General features: G+C 49.7%; 1 protein-coding gene across 1 annotated transcript in view; it reads right to left on the bottom strand.

Moving 5' to 3' along the window:
* UTP25 (UTP25 small subunit processome component) overlaps positions 1–18015 on the bottom strand; it is a 379991-nt gene that overhangs the window by 13887 nt on the left and 348089 nt on the right. The window contains exon 11 of the mRNA XM_069608503.1: positions 14756–15001. Within this exon, the coding sequence (XP_069464604.1) occupies positions 14756–15001 (246 nt within the window). The remainder of the gene's footprint in view (positions 1–14755; positions 15002–18015) is intronic.

The following is an 18015-nucleotide window of genomic DNA, read 5'->3' as shown; positions in this document are numbered from 1 at the left end:
TCCTGTAACATGGCCTGCACCTCCTGCAGAAGCTGTGGTCTGTGATGTTCTTGTCATCGTATCGGCGGAATAAAAGGACACCTGCATTGGAACTCCAAAGTGTGCCCCTGTCAGAGAGTGTCTAGCACCCATCTGTCTGTGGTGATCTTTTCCCACGTGCTGACAAACTTTGCCAGCCGGCCTCCCACTGGGATTCATACATGGAGGGCCTGAGGCCACGGCCTGTTCAGGCCTGCTTGTGGGTCAGAGCTCTGCCCTCCGGGTGGCACCAGCGCTATCCTCTTCTGCCTTGAGAGTGACCCCTGTACGCTTCTTGCGTGGAGGAGTGGGAAGGCTGCCAGTACGGTGTAGTATAACCCTTGGAAGATTTGGCGGGTTTTCCTCTGAATGAGGGCAAGGATGACAGCCATCATTGCTGTAATGTTCCCAGGGAGTGTGCCGTCTCCATGTCGGATTTTACTGCTTGCAAAGACTCGTGGACTGCCTTGCCGAAGACGTTTTCCCCTTCAAACGGCATATCCAGCACCTTAGCCTGAACATCCTGGCAGAGGTTTGTGGCCTTCAACCAACCTTGCCGATGCAGGAACACCCCATACCCCATCTGGTGGAAATCCATTTCTGCGATGTCCACCGCCACTGTGATGGCATGGTCCAAAGCCACTTCCCCCTTCTTGAAAATGTTACAGTGCCTGGAACTTCTTGTTCTCAGGCAGGAAGTCTAGAATAGGACCCAGTTTGCATCATAGTTCCCGATCATATCGGGACAAAATGGCTAAGGCGTCAGCTGCCTTGATGTTATAAGCAGCTGGATAAATTATCCTCTTGCCCATTGCATCCAACTTCTTCCCCTCCTGGTCCAGAGGTACCATGGCTGCCGACGAAAGATTTGCTGAGCGCTTCCTGGCTCCGGCTGAGACCACCGAGCTGGGCTAGGGCTGAGACCTTAAGCACCTGGGTGCTGAATTTGGTACCCTGTACTTTTTCTCCAATCTGTCACGCTTGGTTCTTCCTTAGCGCCAGCCTTCCTCCCAGATGTCGTCCGGGAAGGGAACGGACATGATGGTCTTCCTTCTTGACTTGTGCTGCTGGTACAGGAACCCTTCTTTCTTAGTCTCCTCAGGAACCAACTGAAACAGCTCAGAGACCCTTGACATAATGGAATGAAAAGATCCAACTTCGTCCGGTGGGGAGGCCCTATGGGGCTCGTCCGTGTGTGGTACATCTCCGTCAGCCAGGACAAAATCGTTGTCCTCATCGGTGCCCGTGTCCGTGTGCAGTGCCGGGGCTTCGGGTGGGGTGGTGGAGGGGTTGGATGACACTGAGGACCAGCGACCCCCTTAGAATTGCTCTCCCGCGGCTCTGGAGGGTCTGGTGGAGGCATAGGCCTGAGTCCCGTGGGCATTCTCTGCTGGAATGCCATGACCAGTGGGTGCAGAGTAGTTAAGAGTATCCAGCGACACGTCCCTAAGTCTAGAGGTGAAAGGAGCCAGTGGCATAGGGTCTGGACTGACGAGTCTCCTCTTGCGAGCAGGGGACCTAGGTCCACCGCCCCCAGATCCACCCCCTTCGTGATCTGTGTAGTAATCGTCGGGGCAGATTATCGTCTCCCTCGTCAAAACTTGAGTAAATATGCTCCGGTCTATCTGGAGCAGCCTGTGGGTCCACGTAGCGAAGACTTTCCATCAGGGGGGTTGGGACTTTCTCCCTCTCCCCCCTCAGGAGGCTGCTGGGTTGATGCGGTCGCTGGGTCTTTCCCCGACTCTAAAATGGCGGCTGCCTTCGTCGGTGCCTCCACAGCCATATCTCACCTTGGGGGCAAGGACACCCGTGGGGTGGTCATGGTAGACACTTCCTTTGAGGATCCACTCTCCTTTAACGCTGTTATGGACGCAGTCGACGATGTTCTCGTCGAGGCCCTCGTTGACGGCGCTGTAGTTGACTCAGTTGACCTGGCAGGCCTTAGTTAGCTTTGAAGCGTCCTCTACGGACTTGTCCCTCATCGGTTTATCCGCTGATACACAGAGTTAGGACGAGGTTAGGGACTTTCTCTTAGAAGAGGCCCATTTCGTCAGCAGGATCACTGTGGAGGCTGATGGTGATCGCCTTCTGCCTGACTCGAGACCAGCATCAGCAGCGAACCCAGCAGAACTTGCCCTTCTCTTGGACCCCAGTGTCTACAGGTAGGTACTTAGGAATGGGTTTAGGAAGTCCCAAAAGTCTTCCTACACAGGATTGGCCCATGCAAAAACAGAAGAGACAACATTGAATAGCACAAAAGCGAATGAGTAGCATGCAACTATGCTTCACTTCTGAGCTCCAAAATGAAAATGTCCTCTTACCTTAATGTATTGGCTTTCTAATTGCTTTGTTACATGTTCAGGACTCGCTGATGAGACGTCACTGGAATTACCCATCATTCAATGTAACATTTTTTTTAAACTCTTTTTATTGTAATTTTTGCAATAAGAACATGCTGTCTGCATAACAGAATGACTGTTTCAAAAACAGAACGCCCCCCAACAATAATTGCAGTGCAGTGGTACATTACTTTCCTCCTCTCTCCTCATATCTGACGTCTCTCAGAAGTCACACTACCAGCTGCACCTCCTCAGAGGTATTCTTCCCTTCCTCTCCTTCCCCCAGAAGCTCAGTGTCTCCCGAGCCCTGGTTCTCTCGAAGCTGGACTACAGTAACAGCCTCAATCTTAATCTGCCTGCCTCCACTCTCCGCCCTCTGCAACTCATCCAGAACAGGACTGCGAGACTTGTCCTTGGCCTCAAGCCCAGGGACCGTATCTCTCCAGGACTGAAATCTCTACACTGGCTCCCAGTGGCTATGAGGATTAAGTTCAAAACCCTCTGCATTGTCCACAAGGCCTTCTGGGGCCTGGGGCCTAAATACCTTCAACTCTCTCTTCCTAAATATCTTCCTTCCCGAGCCCTTCGCTCATCCGTCTCCAACTCCCTCAGGGTCAGCCGCTATTCGAAGCAACGAGCTGGGGGTAGATCTCTCTCCGCGGCAGGGGCCTCTCTCTGGAACAGCCTTCCTGCCTCTCTGAAACTTGAGGAGAACCATCTCCGGTTCCGGAAGCACCTCAAAACGTTCCTCTTTGCTTCTGTAACGCTCACCTGATTCCCGCAGAGGCGTCGGTCTTGACTGGGTGAATGCCGTATCTTCAAAGGTGATGTGTAACACACGGTTGGCTCTTTGGGCTTGACCTCTGTGCACTGTATGTCTGACTCGAAGAGTAAGATGTCTGCAGATAGAAAATATGGGATTAATGAACTGGGGTTATTGGGTGCCTCTCTCCTCTTCCCTTTCTCTTCTCCTGTAGAACCCCAAAGGTTAACACCCTCACCTTAGCTAAGTGAACGCCGAGCTCTCCATCTGCCTCGGGGCAGGGTGCCGTAACCAGTTTCTTCACTGGATAAGGGTGCAGGCCTCTTGACCTCAGAGGACTGCTGTCCGTCAACTGCACGAACGGTAAGTTCTGGGCACTTCAAATGTCTTAAAAGTCTTTTGTAATGATATCTCTTGTTTTGCAGGGTTCCGGCGATGGCGGATGGCGGGCTGATGAGAGTTGAGGATCGAACCCGCGTGAGGAATAGAAGCGCCTGGAAGCACGTAAGTAAGCGCTTGTAGCCTGCTTCACGATGCGCACTAACTGTCCCTTTTATCTTGCAGGTATAAGTTCGGAGCTTTAGAGAAGCTGAAGGGTGCTGGAATACCCACTGGATTCGGTGTGGGAAGGAGTAATGGCACGTGAGTAATAAAGTTGCCCAATGTCTTTAAACACACCTTCTTTTGTCTTTCAGATGCGGGATGCAGCGCCGAAGGCCTCCGGAGCGTGCGAAGAGCTGGTAAGCTTTTGTCTTTCAGATGCCGGAATGCAGTGCGAAGACCTCCGGAGCATGCGAAGAGTAGGTAAGCCTTTGTCTTTCAGATGCCGGAATGCAGCGCGAGGCGTTGTTGACAGCCGATGGACCAGGTAAGAGATGCGCTGCCACTGAAGACCGTAGTGCTAACCTGTTCTTTCTTTGTCTTTACAGGTGCTGCTGAAGACTGGATTCCAGGATGGTAAGCCTTTGTTCCCTTAGGCCCAGGATCAGAAGCAGAAGACACGATGAGCGTTCTGCTGCAGAGAATGCAGAATAACGCAAAGCAAGATTCATCCATCGGGTGTGGTTTAAATAGCCTCCTGTAGTGCTTAGGTGTCTCCTTCCACAGCCACGCCTAGGTAAGAAAAGAGTTCCTGCTTTCCAGAAGAGTTCCAGTGTTCTGAACCTAGGGAGTGGCTCCTGCCCCACCCAACAGGAAAAGTAGTCCCAAACAGAAGAGGATCAGGGGTTCAACTGTCAGGTAAGTAAGCAGCATGGTCTGCTGCAGGTAAGTCCACCCAAGCATTATGAGCCCGGCGCTTCCAGCGCTGGGACTGGGCATCTTTATGAGCCTGGTGCCACTGGCGCCAGGACAGGGTCCAAAAGGTCCCAATTGGGACTGGCTGGCACTCGGAACCGGGGTTATGGGTCTGCTTCCAAGGGAGTCGGGCAAGTCCTGATCTTTTGGAAGCAGAGATCATGACAGCTTCTGCTTTCTCTCTTCCTCTCCCCTGCTAAATTCTTCACTGAAACTGCACTGAATCTGCAACTGGGCCGCTCTCTCCGACCTCGGTCCTTGGCCCAGCCACTCTCCACTTGCACTGCCTCCCTGGCATCCCCTGCACTGCGGGACTGTCTCTATATCCCTACAGCCGCCCCTCCCCAGCACTTGTCTGCACTTACCTTGCACTTGCCACCAGCTGGCCCTATTATTTATTTTGTATTCTACTTACCCTGTACTGCACTTCCCCCCCTCCCCTTCCCAACCCTGTACCCCTGCACTTGCGCGATCTAAATGACACCTGGCCTAGTAGGATCGTTGCCTGTCTTCCCCATGTTTCTCCCTCCCTGCCTCGTCGCGCCTAGAAACACTTGTGTATAGGCGCGTTACAAATGCCATATCATATCATATATCCTCTCACATCACTTGTCCTTATGTTGCTGAGTATGGGTTGTTTTCCCGCTACTGAATTGAGCTAAATCATTGCGTTAGACTAATGAAGAGGGAAGACGTGAGGTGACCTCAGTTCTCCCCGTCCTGGCGAGCTTGTGCAATAAAGCAATGTGTATATGGTCCCCATATGTCTTTGGGTTTAGAGTATGGGTGCGCTAACCGCCCATATTCTGTCTCCATTTCGTTGCAGTATAGGATGTCTGTCTGCCATTGCTCCACCTTGGGAACTTTGGTGCTACACCACACTAGTGCCACCCGTTGTTTAGCTAGCAGTAATAATAGTACGGCCAGCTTCCTAGTATTCTTTGGGATACGTCTGGTCTACCCCAACAGAGCCATCAGTGTTGTCTTCTCCACATCCTCCTGCACTATTTCACTCAGTGTTCTCGAAGACCTGTGACCAAAACTGTCTAACCTTTGGGCATCCCCATGCCATGTGTAAAAAGTCTGCAGGAGATGTGGCACATCGCAGGCATTTTTTGGAAGCCTCAGGGAAGAACTTGTGTAACATCGCCGGAGTGTAGAAACACTGATGTAAGTACTTAAAGTGGATCAGCTTGTATCTGGCGTTAAGAGCCACCCTTCTCATTTCCCCACAGCAAAAGCACGTCTCATCTGTCACTGCTCCCCTAACGATCGTTCCCATTTTACCCATGATGTGTCCCCCTCCCACTTCGGGTGTTCATGAACATATTATACAGTGTCAACACCATTTACAGGCTACGTTTCTCGAAAGCATATGGGCAAGTATAGGGGCATTTCAGGTTTAGTAGGGAAATGTGAAAAATGTGTTTCAGGGAATCCCTTAGTTGGAGAAAAAAAAAAACATCTTGTGGCGTGAGTTCCCCATTAGATTTTATTTCCTCCATTTTCAAGAATTGCCCATCAGGGAATAGGTCCCCAAATCAGGATATATTCAGGCATTTCCTAAGACTAGCATATCCCCTCTGAAAAGTCAAATGTACTCCAGGTATATATATGACTGGGAGATTCAGGGAGTAAATAACATTACCTTTCGCTTTGTGCTCGATGCAGGCCCACGATTTGAAAGTCAATTCCATCATGTTTGGCGATCTCAGGGATCTGTTGGTAGACGTCAATATGGTTGCCCTTTGAAGGAATGGGGCCGCCTGCGCCCTCTCCACCTCAATGTGCCTTCTGACCGCTTGACCCCCGAACCAGTACAATAGGAACCCTGCTTGTGCTGCCTCGTAGTATGCCTCGAAGTCGGGAAGTTCTAGAACCCCTCTTTCAATGGGGACTACCAGTTTCTTCCAGGACACGCATGCCTGCTTTCCAGCCCATATAAACCGCAGTATTTCAGAGCGTATCTCCCGGAAATATTCCTTGGGGGTAAAATGGGTATATTAGGAATACATACAGGAAGCGCAGCAGTAGTACCATTTTAACCAGCGATATCCTCCCGTATAGGTGAATTGGCAATTCCATCCATCTATTCACTGATATTATAGTTTGCTCTAGCACCCTGTGATAGTTCTGTTTATATAGTTCTTACGCAGACCTAGCTACATGGACTCCCAGGTACATAGTGTGAGTGTTGTGCCACTGAAATCCTGATTTATCAGCGAACCGTGTGGTGCCTGCTGTGAGTGGAAACAGTAGCGATGTTGTGGCGTTAATCTTTAGCCCAGAGTAGTCCCCAACAATCGCCACGCCTGACATGGCAGGGCCCAGGTTATGTGCCGGGTCCTTAATATAAAGCACCATGTCGTCCGCGTAGAGAGAAATGACCACCATGTGTTTGTATAATTGCATCCCTATGTGGATATGTCAGTCCCTGATCCCCTTCGCAAGTGGTTCAATTGTTAATGTGAATAGAAACAGCGAGGGTGGGCACCCATCTCGTGTGCCTCCCCCTCAAGGGTAGATCCAGAATCAGTAGGCCATTTACTCAGATGTTTGCGCTGGGTAAGGTGTAGAGTAGTTGAACCATGACAATAAATACCTCCCCAGCCCCATTCTGTGGAGTACCATGAACAGGAAGGGCCATTCCACTGAATCAAACACTTTCGTGGCATCCAGCCGTGCCGCCACCACAGGTTCCTCTTGCTGGACAGCTGACATAAACCCAAACATCCTGCGAAGCCCATAGGAGGTGGATCTTCCCGGGATAAACCCAGATTGGTCCGCTTCGATGCAACTGTGCATCAATGGGGCCCACCTGGATGAAAAAGTTATCCATATTTATTAGGATATTGGGCGGTAAGAGGAACAGCTGGATGGTACTTTATCTGGCTTCAGGAGAACCACAAACACTGCCTCTCTCATCGGATCCAGCAGACGACCGGCTGCTAGACTTTATCGATATACCTCTAACAGATATGGGGCAAGTTTGGTGGCAAAACATTTATAAAATTTGGCTGTTTAGCCATCTGGGCTTTCTTGGATGGTAACGACTTAATTGCTGAAAGAACCTCTTCTAGTGACAGGGGAAGGCCCAGCCATTCCTGTCTTCGTCCGTGCACCAGTATAACGCCACCCGGTCCAGGTATTCTCCCACTTCCTGCTGCGTTACTTGAATGTGTGAAGAGTACAGTCTCTTGACGATGTCAGCATCCCTGAATTTCACTTCCCTCTGTGCATCCTTGACGGATAAGACTCAGCTCTTTTGTGTTTCCAATTTAACTGTCGTTGCTATAGTTCCCTGCCTGGGCGCTGTCCTTCCCCGGAAGGTCGTGCCGCTGTCTTACCCTGGAAAAACCTCACCTCTCTCTGAGCCAGCTCATTGAATACTTGAGTTGCTTCTTAATCTCAGCATGTTTGGCTGTGCCTGCCCCTATTGCTTCTGTTTGTAATTGTTTTATTTGAGCCTTGGTCTCTGCTAGTTGTCGCTTGATTTGTTTAAATATCCCCGCTTCTTCAGAGATACTTTCTCCCCTAACTACACATTTAGGGCTGCATAAAAGCCCACCGACCCGTCATTTAGTTAAAAAAAATTGTCAATGACTGAGGACAGTCTTTCTCGGAGACACCCAATCGGTCAGACTTTCGCTTTTAAACACCCAGTTTGGTCTCCCCGCTATTCTGTCTGGTAGTGTGAGGGCCAGGAGTACCAGTGCGTGATCAGACAATGTGCGTGCTAGAGTGGTAATGTCAGCTAACTCGCCTGTTTGTGTTTGTGAGATCAAAAAATAGTCCAATCGAGAGGCTGAGTCATGGACCAAGGACTGCAATGTGTATCCCCTCCCCCAGGGTGTCTCAGTCTCCAAATGTCATCTATTTCCCATGATCAGCAGATGTCTTGCAGCTTGGTTGTCACCTTAGACACTGGTCAATGGATCCCTCCCGTTCTGTCTTGGTCGGGGTGCATTACTGCATTGAAATCCCCTGCCAAATGATTTCCCCTGGAGGAGCTTCTTCTAATTGCCTGGTGATCCACCCCAAGGTTTCCACTGAGTCCTGGTTAGACCCATAAAAATTGATGGATGTACACCTGGCTGTGTATTGTCCTTGTACAATTATGGCTTACACCTCCCGTACCATTATGGCTCGCCATCTCTACTCTGGGTGATTAGTTGAAACCCCACTGTGTTTCGTAGCATTATGCACACCGCCACAGAGTATGTGGAGTATGAAAAAAATAGCAATGTCAACCCCATCTTTGCCCAAATTTCGCCTCCTTACCAGGGGTTAGGTTAAGTCTCTTGAAGAAATGCTATATCCACTTGGTGCCGCTACATATATAAAACAACTTTGCAACATTTAGACGGACAGTTCAGGCCCCTAACATTGCAACCTTGTAGTGATCATGACAGTGCCCCCCCCCACCCCCGAAGGCCCCTCCCAAGGATGAGTTCCCCGACCCAGGCTTGGTTGGGCGATTTTGATGGAATCGTGTGAGTAACCAGGGAGCGTGGATATTATCACTGGGTTCCCATATTCTGTCTGGTGGCCCATACCCTTTCCAATCCACTAAATAATATAGTTTCTTCCTAACTATCTTGGAGTCTAATATGTCTTTCACTTCATATTCTGGTTCTATTTCTACTACTACAGGTGCTGGGGGTGTCTGCACTGGAGTTCCTGGGTGGACGGGTTTTAGTAAGGATATGTGAAACACTGTGTGTATCGTTATATGGACCGGAAGAGCCATTTTCATGGCCACGGGATTGAGCACAGCTTCTATGGTGAACAGGCCCCAAACCTTGGGGTGAAATTTCCATGGTCCTTTCAATGTGACGTGTTTGGAAGCTAACCACACTGCATCACCCACTTGGTACACCGGGGCTTCCTTGCAATGGCGAGCTGTACATTTCTTGTGCCTCTTTTGCTGCTGTGATGTCATCGATGTACACCACAGCACATACGTCCAGAAACTCCCGTAACACGTCGTTCATGAAGTACTGAAATGCCGCATGGGCATTACACAGCACAAAGGGCTTCACTTGATATTTGTAGCGACCGTACCTGGTGCGAAAGGCGGGCTTCCTCTCATCACCTTTCTTGACTTGCAACAGAGGAAATGCCCCCCTGAGGTCTAGTTTGGTGAGAATCTGCGCCTGCTTGACTTGGTCCAAGAGCACCCGGATGAGTGGGAGCGGGTACCTTTTTTTTTATTGTGATCTGGTTTAGTGTGCGGTAATCGATGCACATTCTTAAGTCCCCCTCCTTCTTTGGCACGAAGAAGAGGGGAGAGGCTGCGGGTGATTTCGAAGGCCGGTTAAACCCATTGGACAGGTACTGGTTTAGGTACATTTTCAGGTGTAAATTCTCCTGTTCGGTCAGTGCCTAGATCCAACTGCACGGAACTTGGGACCCTGGTATAAGGTTGATCGGGCAATCGTATGGCTGATGCGGTGGTAGCTTATTTGCCTGTTCCTTCTTAAACACGTCCTGGAACTCGCAGTATTCGGGAGACAAAACACCGACCAGTCCCAGGGTAGATCCGATTTTCTGGATGGTTTGGTACCTGACTTCCTGGGTTATCTTCTACCCCGTAACACGAGCTTGTCCACTCGTTGGCGCATGCTAGGGTTCTTGTGAGCCAGTCAATGTGCGGGTTGTGCGTTTCCAGCCAAGGTATGCCTAGAATGATCTGAAACTGCAGGGCGCTGATAAGGTCAAATGAGATCCTCTGCCTGTGTCCGTATTGGATAAGCACTGTGAGCTTGTCAGTGCACTGTGTCACCGGCCCGACATTAATTGGGTGCCATCAACCGCAGTGACATTCTCGGCCACTGATTTAGAGCGGAGCGGAATTCCAATTCTGCTTGCCAGAATTCCAATTCTGGCAAGCAGAATATAGTTGCCTACAGACCTGCTTCCAGGGCGTGCATTCTGGAGGGTTGCTGGTGGCAAATCTGGATAATGGGGACAACAAAGTGTGAGGTCTGTTGAGTTTTCCGAACAGTCCTCTTCCTTGCTCTTATCCAGAGCCCCTCAAGGCTATTCAGGGTGGTTTTACAGGACAGTCTCGGAGGAAGTGTCCTGCCTTTCCACAATAAAGATATAGCTGATGTTGCCTTCTTTTCTCCCTCTCGGCCCTCGCTGTGGGGCCCCGAACTCCTCCCAATTGCATAGGCTCCGGATGGGTGTCAGGTGCATGCCGGACTTAGCTTTCCTTTGGGCGGACATAATATGTCCTGCTCTCTGAGCGTGCGCGGTCCGCCCTGCGGTCTTGCAGTCTGTGGTCCAGTTGTATGGTTAAGCCAATATACTCTGCACACCCCTCGGGAGGATTTACCACCTGAGCCAAGACGTCTTTCAGCTCTCCCTGCAGGCCTCAATAAAACAATGTCATCCTCTTCTCCTCCGGCCAATTCGTTTCCGCGACCAACCGATTAAAAGGTGTCCACTTAGGCCAGCAGGTCCTGGCTACCCTGTCGCAGTGACAACAATTAGTTGTCCAGTGCCTGTCCCCGAGAAGGGCGGGCGAAGAGCTTCTCAGGTTTGTGCTGGAAACCAGGAAAATTTCAGAGAAAAGGATCATCCCTGTTTACTAATGGAATTGACCAGTCAGCCGCCTGACCCCAGAAATAAGATAGCACAAAAGCAACTTTTGACTGATCAGTGGGAAAAACCCTGGGTCTGCAGAGGAAGTGTAGGCGACATTGATTCATGAAAACTGCAAACCTCTTGGGATCCCCAGTGAACCACTTTGGGAGTGGTAGTGGAATATTCCCAGGTACCACCACCTGAACTGGGGTCACCGGCGGCGGTGGTGCAGGTGGGGCTCCACCCGGAAGGGGAGCCTGCCCGACTTGCGTTTGTAGTAGTTGGCAGGCCAGCTCATCCGTCCGATCCCTATTTATCACCAATTCTCCCTGTAGTGCGTTTGTCTCGGACCGGGCTGCATGCACCTCCGCACGCAGCTCACCCAAACAATTGGTACAAATCTACCTCTGAGGTCTCCATATCGCTCAGGCAGAGTGGTTTCGGTATGGCTTCACGTTCTGTAACGCTTACCTGATCTCTGCGGGAGCATATGGAAGCCTCTTCTCAGGGAGTCTGTGTGTGTGTGGTCTGGCCAGGGTTATGTGCAGGTCTCTGTGAAAGTGGGAGACACAGGTTATTCTCTTATGGGTTCCTAGCTCTATCCCCCCTTTGTGCCCAGCCCCCTTGAACCTCCGGGGATATAACTGGATCCTAGCTCACCTGAACGTTACGAGGGGTGAACTCTCCGTCCTGCTATCTTGCAGTGGCGCTGTGATTCTGGAGAAGGTTGTTGCCAGTTCCTTCACTGGCGCTCTCACCTAGTACTTCTGTGGCTAGAGATCCAGCCTTCTTGTTTTGGTAAGGCTTAGAGTTGAACTAAACTCCAGTGATGCTTCTCTTGCTGGTGCGTGGTGTAATGGTAAGTCTTTCTACAGTCCAACTTTTGCCCTCTTGCTGGTGCGTGAAGCGCTTGCAGCCCCTTTTGTCTGAGGGTGCGTGTGGCCCTTGATATGAGCACGCTGGTAATGCGCGAGATCCGAGCTGCATGTTAATTCTCCGTGTCTTTTTCCCTTTTAGCAGGCGACCGCGAAGAGCTGGCGACGGTGAGTGCTGAGTTCTTTGGAATGCACCCGTAAGGTAAGTTTGTGGCAGTGGGATGTGGTGTAGCTGTGCGCGAACTGTAGTTACAGTGCGCAGTGAATGGCATTGAGTATTTTCCCATCTTTGCAGAAGTTGCTTTAAATGCGTGTGGTAGTGATGCGTCGCAACTTGCTGCCTTGTAATAAGTGTTTGTTACCCTGTGCTCTTTTACCTCTTCTCCCTTCCTTGTAGGTGGGCGCGGTAGCAGCCAAAGGTCGTGAGGCAGAGTGTGTTGGAAGCCGGGAGACGAAGGATAAAAATTTCAAAGAGTTTTATGATGCCGGGGCCAGCTGTTCAAGTAGTCGGGAGATCCACCGGGGAACTGGTGAGTACAGAGTTAGATGTCTCCCGCTTGAAACGTTTGTAGCTAACCGTGTCTTTTCCCATTAGAGATCCGGTCGGGAACATCGGTAAGCGCTGCGGACTGCAGTACAACCTGAAGCACAGACTCAGTCTTGGGCGTGGCTTAAATAGGCAGCCACGCTCAAAGACCAGTGCCCTCTTGAGAAGTGTCTGAGGCAAAGTGAACGGCCATTTTAAGAGTATAAGGAGATTCTTAACCCTCAATGATAGTGAATGTCTATGACTGTAATGAATGCCAGGAGAGCCAGGCTAACACCCACCTAGCCCCCATATTGGTGGTCTGGTCCCCCTTAATGCCCCGATGAGAGGAATCGCCTGGTAACCTTGTAGTGATCATGACACTCGGTCCCTGTCTCGATAGTTCAATAGGCGAGCTATTAAGGTTCTTGCCTAGGCACCTGGCACTGGGCGTTTCCCAATGGGGTTACGGTGGGCCTTCTCTACAATGAACACCTGAAGTCATTACATCCAAGGGTCTCTTTCAGCAGGTGTTCCACCATCATCTCCATGTTACGTTGATCCCCAGCTTCAGGCACCTAAATAATTCTCAGATTATTCCAGCGGGACCGAGATTGAAGGTCATTTTGTTTGACTGAATGTTCCTTGAGGGCCCTCTTGACTAGGGCCATGTCCTTCGTGGTGATGCAAGATTCATCCTCGACAGTGGATACCCTGCCCTACACCTCATCCAGGCTGGTCCCCATGCTTATCCTTGCGTACCTGCATACGGTCGACCTTGCAAGTCAAACTGTCCAATTTCCCATCCAGGGACTGTATACTCGCCTGCACTTGCCCCAGCATATTCTTAATGTCCATGAGTGTTCCCCTTGGGTCCTGCATAGGAGATTGAGTAGTGCTTCCCAGGGAGTCTTCACCGGAGGGTAGATGTTTGAACATGGCTGGTTGTTCAAAATATAGTTTTGATTAGTGTTTGTTGGATTTTGACATGGTGATACTGGTTGATTTTGGTGCATCACCCCCGGCTCGCTGTTGGTTCTTTTCTCGTGTTAGGGTTGCACCACTAGTATGGGCCGATTTGTCCCTTCTCCGTAGTGTCTCCGGTCTTGCTGCAGCAATTTTCAGCGCTTCTGCGGTAGTGGGATACAGGAAGCTTCACCCCCTATTTAGCGGGAGCCGGTGCGCGCAGTTTTCACCCACCTCTCTCACCCAGTCTCCAGTCGTGTTCCCCTATTATCTTGCCCAGCCAGTGCAGGCTGATGTGCTTGAACCCGTGCCAAGGTGCTGCCCATTCAGAACGTGGATTGTGTTGGGATGTGGGCCTTACACAAGTCGGTAGGTCAGCACCTTCGGTACGTCTTGCGTTGTACCACTAGGTGTGCTGCCAACCTCACGGTGCGAGGCCATCCGAAGAGTGTTGCCTCTTTCCAATCACCAGACAGGGGAGGAAGCAGGGGAAAGAGCAGGAGTTTATGCCTCTGTTGGCCCCGACTTGCAGCGTTAAGGTCTGGGGCCCCGCCAGCACCAGGATCGCACAGCTTGCATTCAGCCAGAGCCATCCCCCGACTCTGCTTAGTTTTGCAAGTGGGAGGGAGAGGGGAAACATGAGGCAGACGGTGGGGGCTTGTGCTGATCAAGTCCTCTCCCGCCCGTGGTCCCCAAGGCACCCGTGCCACTCTCCTTACCGCAAGTCAGGTCAGCCTCCCAGCACTGGTTGGCCCCCCTCCAGGCTGGGCTACGTTCTGGACCTTCATGTTCACCCGAGTGCCGTGTGGCAGCAGATGGCTTCCCCAGGAGCACCGTGCCCTCGCCAGCACTCTTCAATGACAGAACACTGGCACCCCGGCTGCTCCCCAGGTCTCCTGAGTCTCAGGGCGTCCCCACGCCAGATCGCTGCCCGCACAGCCTCATGCGAATAGCCTCCGCTTTTCACAGATGCAGGCAGGTCGCGTTATATGTGCAATCCGTCATCGTGGGTTCATTGCCTGCTTGCTTTCACCAGGGGATATAGGGCACTCGGATTTCGAACGATGGTGCTCTCTGCTGGTTTAGCCGGCTTCTGTAAGCGTTTACAGCAATGGTGGTAGGCTGGATGTGGGCAAACGTCTGGGGCTGGTCGGGAGGTCACAGGCCTGCAGCCATCTTGGCTGGGTTCTCCAGTGCCCCCCCCCCCCCCCCCAATGTAACATTTATTTTGCATATCCTTAGTAAGCTTTGCATGGAAACCACTTAAGTCTAGAAGAACATGAATAGACAAGTCAGCCTGTATTTCGCCAGGTAACAATTCAAACACACAGCACAAGGCCCATCCTCTTTCTACAGCCTTCTGACATACATACATACATACCGTTTGTAGAAATGAAACCGCTCTGTCACCAGAAGGAACTGTCTTTCTCCTCTTATGAAAAACTGCCTTGCTCTAGACACACCGGGTTTGTTGGTATATTCACAGATATGAGTGAAATTTAACTCTTCTTTCTTGAAGTAATTTCGTAGACGCACATAGTCGAAGTAGGAAGGTATGTAGATTAGTGTGTGTGACATAACAGCATCTCGGTACTGAGGCAAAATCTTGTCAATAAAGAATTCAAACCTGAATAAAAGATAAAAAAAAGCCACAACATTTTATTATGCCTTCAGACAGAATTTCAAATAAGAGCATTAAGATTTGAGTGAATGGTCACTGAGCAAAAACAACATGGTCACAAGGGTGTTAATTATAGTTCCGATAGTCAATTTCTCTACCAGCAAAGTCATTAGAGAATTAACTGATAATCCGAGAGATGCAATGTGCAACCTAAACTTTCCTTCCGCTTTATCACCCTGGGCTAGACATTCACCAACAAGCTGCCCTGCTCGCTACATTAAAAAGAAGTTAACACTGGAAACAAGCTACATTTTTAGGTTAAACAATCCAGTTTACCAACAAAACAGGTTAAGACATTTGTCACAAAAAGGTACATACTTCGATTTAGTCATCAAGTCAAGTGTAAGGTGCACTATAGGAGTGCTCACTATCATATAGCAGAGAGGGGTTCACAAACAGGTGGAACACAATCTCAGTTTAAAATGCCTTTTATTTAAACACAAAATAACTCTTCTGGGTCGAATAGCACCATGAGAGTCTCTTCTTAGCAGTTCTAACAATGCAACAGTTTCCTTTTACTTCTGAAGTTCACAAGGGCTCAGGGTACCCCTGTCATTCAGGCTATAAGGTGTTCTCTATGGGTTTCCTCCTACCTGTGTATGGTTGATGGTGCAATATGACCACCTCATTTCCATCCTGTGACACCTGTAGACAGTGCTGTGTCTCCACCATGAGCTTTAGGCACAAGTGGAGCTTCTCTCAACTTTAAGACTGAGTGAATTGGGGTTGCCTTCCCCGGTTTCCACAGGCAAGTTCAAAAGGGCTTCCCTCTCAAGTTTCTGATCGTCCTTGAGGCAATGCCACAGCCTTACTCCTCCCACCACTGGTTTGACCGTTCAGATCGGGTCTCACCCATAGCCAATGCCTTGGGCCAAGTGTGCCCTCTCGTTCCATCCTGATTTTGCTAGCTCACCAACCTCCTGCATTTCGCTCCAGACTTCACTCCAGCCTCCTTCTGATATTCAACCCCAACCTAATTCTACTGCTTTACACCAACCAGCTCCCGATTTTAACTCCAACCTCCTTCCTCTCTTCTAAATCAACCACCTCCACCTAATTATTTTTCTTCCACTCTGGTCTTCAGCCTTCTCCTCTCTCTCCGTTATGTCTCTAAACTCCGTCTACCACCTACTTCAAAAACCGCCCACTTGCTCCAAACTCCTGCAACAATCTGTCCGGGTTTATTCCCCTTCCACAGGCAACAACTCCAGATTGTTGCCAGGTTGTGCCTGGCAGCCTCAATGGACCAAGAGGTACCCATAGGAAGAGCACTTTTTTGGCAGCTTATAACTTTGCTCCCCCTGGACGAATCCTCACCAAACTTTGCAAAAAAGTATATGGCCCACTCTGAATTTATTTGCAAAGTTTGGTGAGATTTGGTCCAGGGGGGGCAAAGTTATAGGGGAGGGTCCCAACATTTTTTTTTCCCCATAGACATAATGGGAAAAAACTTTGCTCACGCCTACAGCCCAAACCGCTGGATGGATTTTCACCAAATTTGCGGCAGGAGTGGCGGCTTGGTCCCGAAAGTGTGCTTTTGTTAATTTGGTGTAAATCCGTCCAGTAGTTTTTTAAAAAATGACTAAAACGTGAGGCAAAAAAATTAGTGATATCTATGTCCGCTCCGCTGACTCACTTCCCTGTTCGGTGCGCGGACTGGCTTCTGATTGGCTGTACTGTCCACAGACTGGCTCCCGTTAGGCCCAAAAAAATGTGCGGACTTTTGCGTGGTCCGCGGATGTGGGGACGTGCTCGCTGGTGGGAAACGTGAAATGCGTCGGTTTTCCTGAAGCGCCCGCCATCGCGGTTAAAGCATTTTTAAAAAAGCAGCATTTCACTTGTCAAACTCAACAATCTCTGGGGATGTGGGGGGGTTGAGGATTGGATTGGATATGGCCATATGAAGCCAAAAAACTGGTTGTGTCACCCCTGAAAGTTCGCAAACACTCCAGATGTCCTGGGGCAGTGCGGTGGTGTTCGCGGACACTTCAGATGTCCTAGAACATCTCTACCTATTTCTGCATTACAGGGTTGGGGAAAAGCAGTTTTTGGATGGCTTATAACGTTTGTGCATCCAATGAAACTGTGTGTAATTTTGAATTTTTTTTCTAGAACTAATCCTGAATGGTTTAGCAAAGTTTTGTGGGATTATGTGAAGAGGGGGCAAAATTAGAGAGGGGGTCCCAAAATATTGTAAAGGCATATAAATGTGCCATTTGACGAATCTGCACAACATTTGGCAAGACGATTTTGGATCTAGATGTAAATGGTTTTCTAAAGTTTGATGGGATTTTCTCAAGAGGGGGCGAAATTAGAGGGGGGGGTCTTAACATTTTTAGATGGCTTATAACTTTGTTGCTATTTGACGAATGTGGACAAATGTTTTGAGAAAGATTATAGACCCAACCTTCAATGTTTGTGTAAAGACTGAATGGATTTTGTCAAGTGGGGGCTAAGTTATATGACTATTGTATGTACATACATTTTGACACTTTAAAAAAAATAAAACATGGGCGGATTTCGAGCAAACCCGTGAGGAGCATTGGCAAGGACATTAAAGCATGGTTTTGCAGATGTGGCTGTGTTTTATTTTTTTACAAGCGTAATAGGTACAAAAAACAGTCATATACCTTTGGTGACTGAGGTATAGCCTGTGGCCGTGGGCAGTAGCCAGATTGTCTGGGTCATGGCATAAGGTCATGACGCGGACAATCTGGCTGCTGGCCATGACCGCTAGGGACGGAAAATGGTGCTAAAGTGGCTATGTCTACCTTGGACCGGCTATGTGGTAAAGTTATTCAAAGGTAGGTTAGGTTTGAAAGGGAAAAAAATGCTTGTGGTAATATGTTCATAGGGTTTTGCAGGCTGCCATGCATGGCAAGGGAAGAGGGGCTGTGTACGGAGCCCCGCCTTCTCTTTCCATGTTGGCTGTCATAGAAAAGGATTTATAGGAATAAGGA

The sequence above is a fragment of the Ambystoma mexicanum genome, chromosome 4q, assembly GCF_040938575.1.
Source record: "Ambystoma mexicanum isolate Mex_15411 chromosome 4q, UKY_AmexF1_1, whole genome shotgun sequence".
NCBI classification, from domain to species: Eukaryota; Metazoa; Chordata; class Amphibia; order Caudata; family Ambystomatidae; genus Ambystoma; species Ambystoma mexicanum.
Note: the sequence above shows the minus strand (reverse complement) of the source record. Positions and strands in the feature narration are given on the sequence as shown.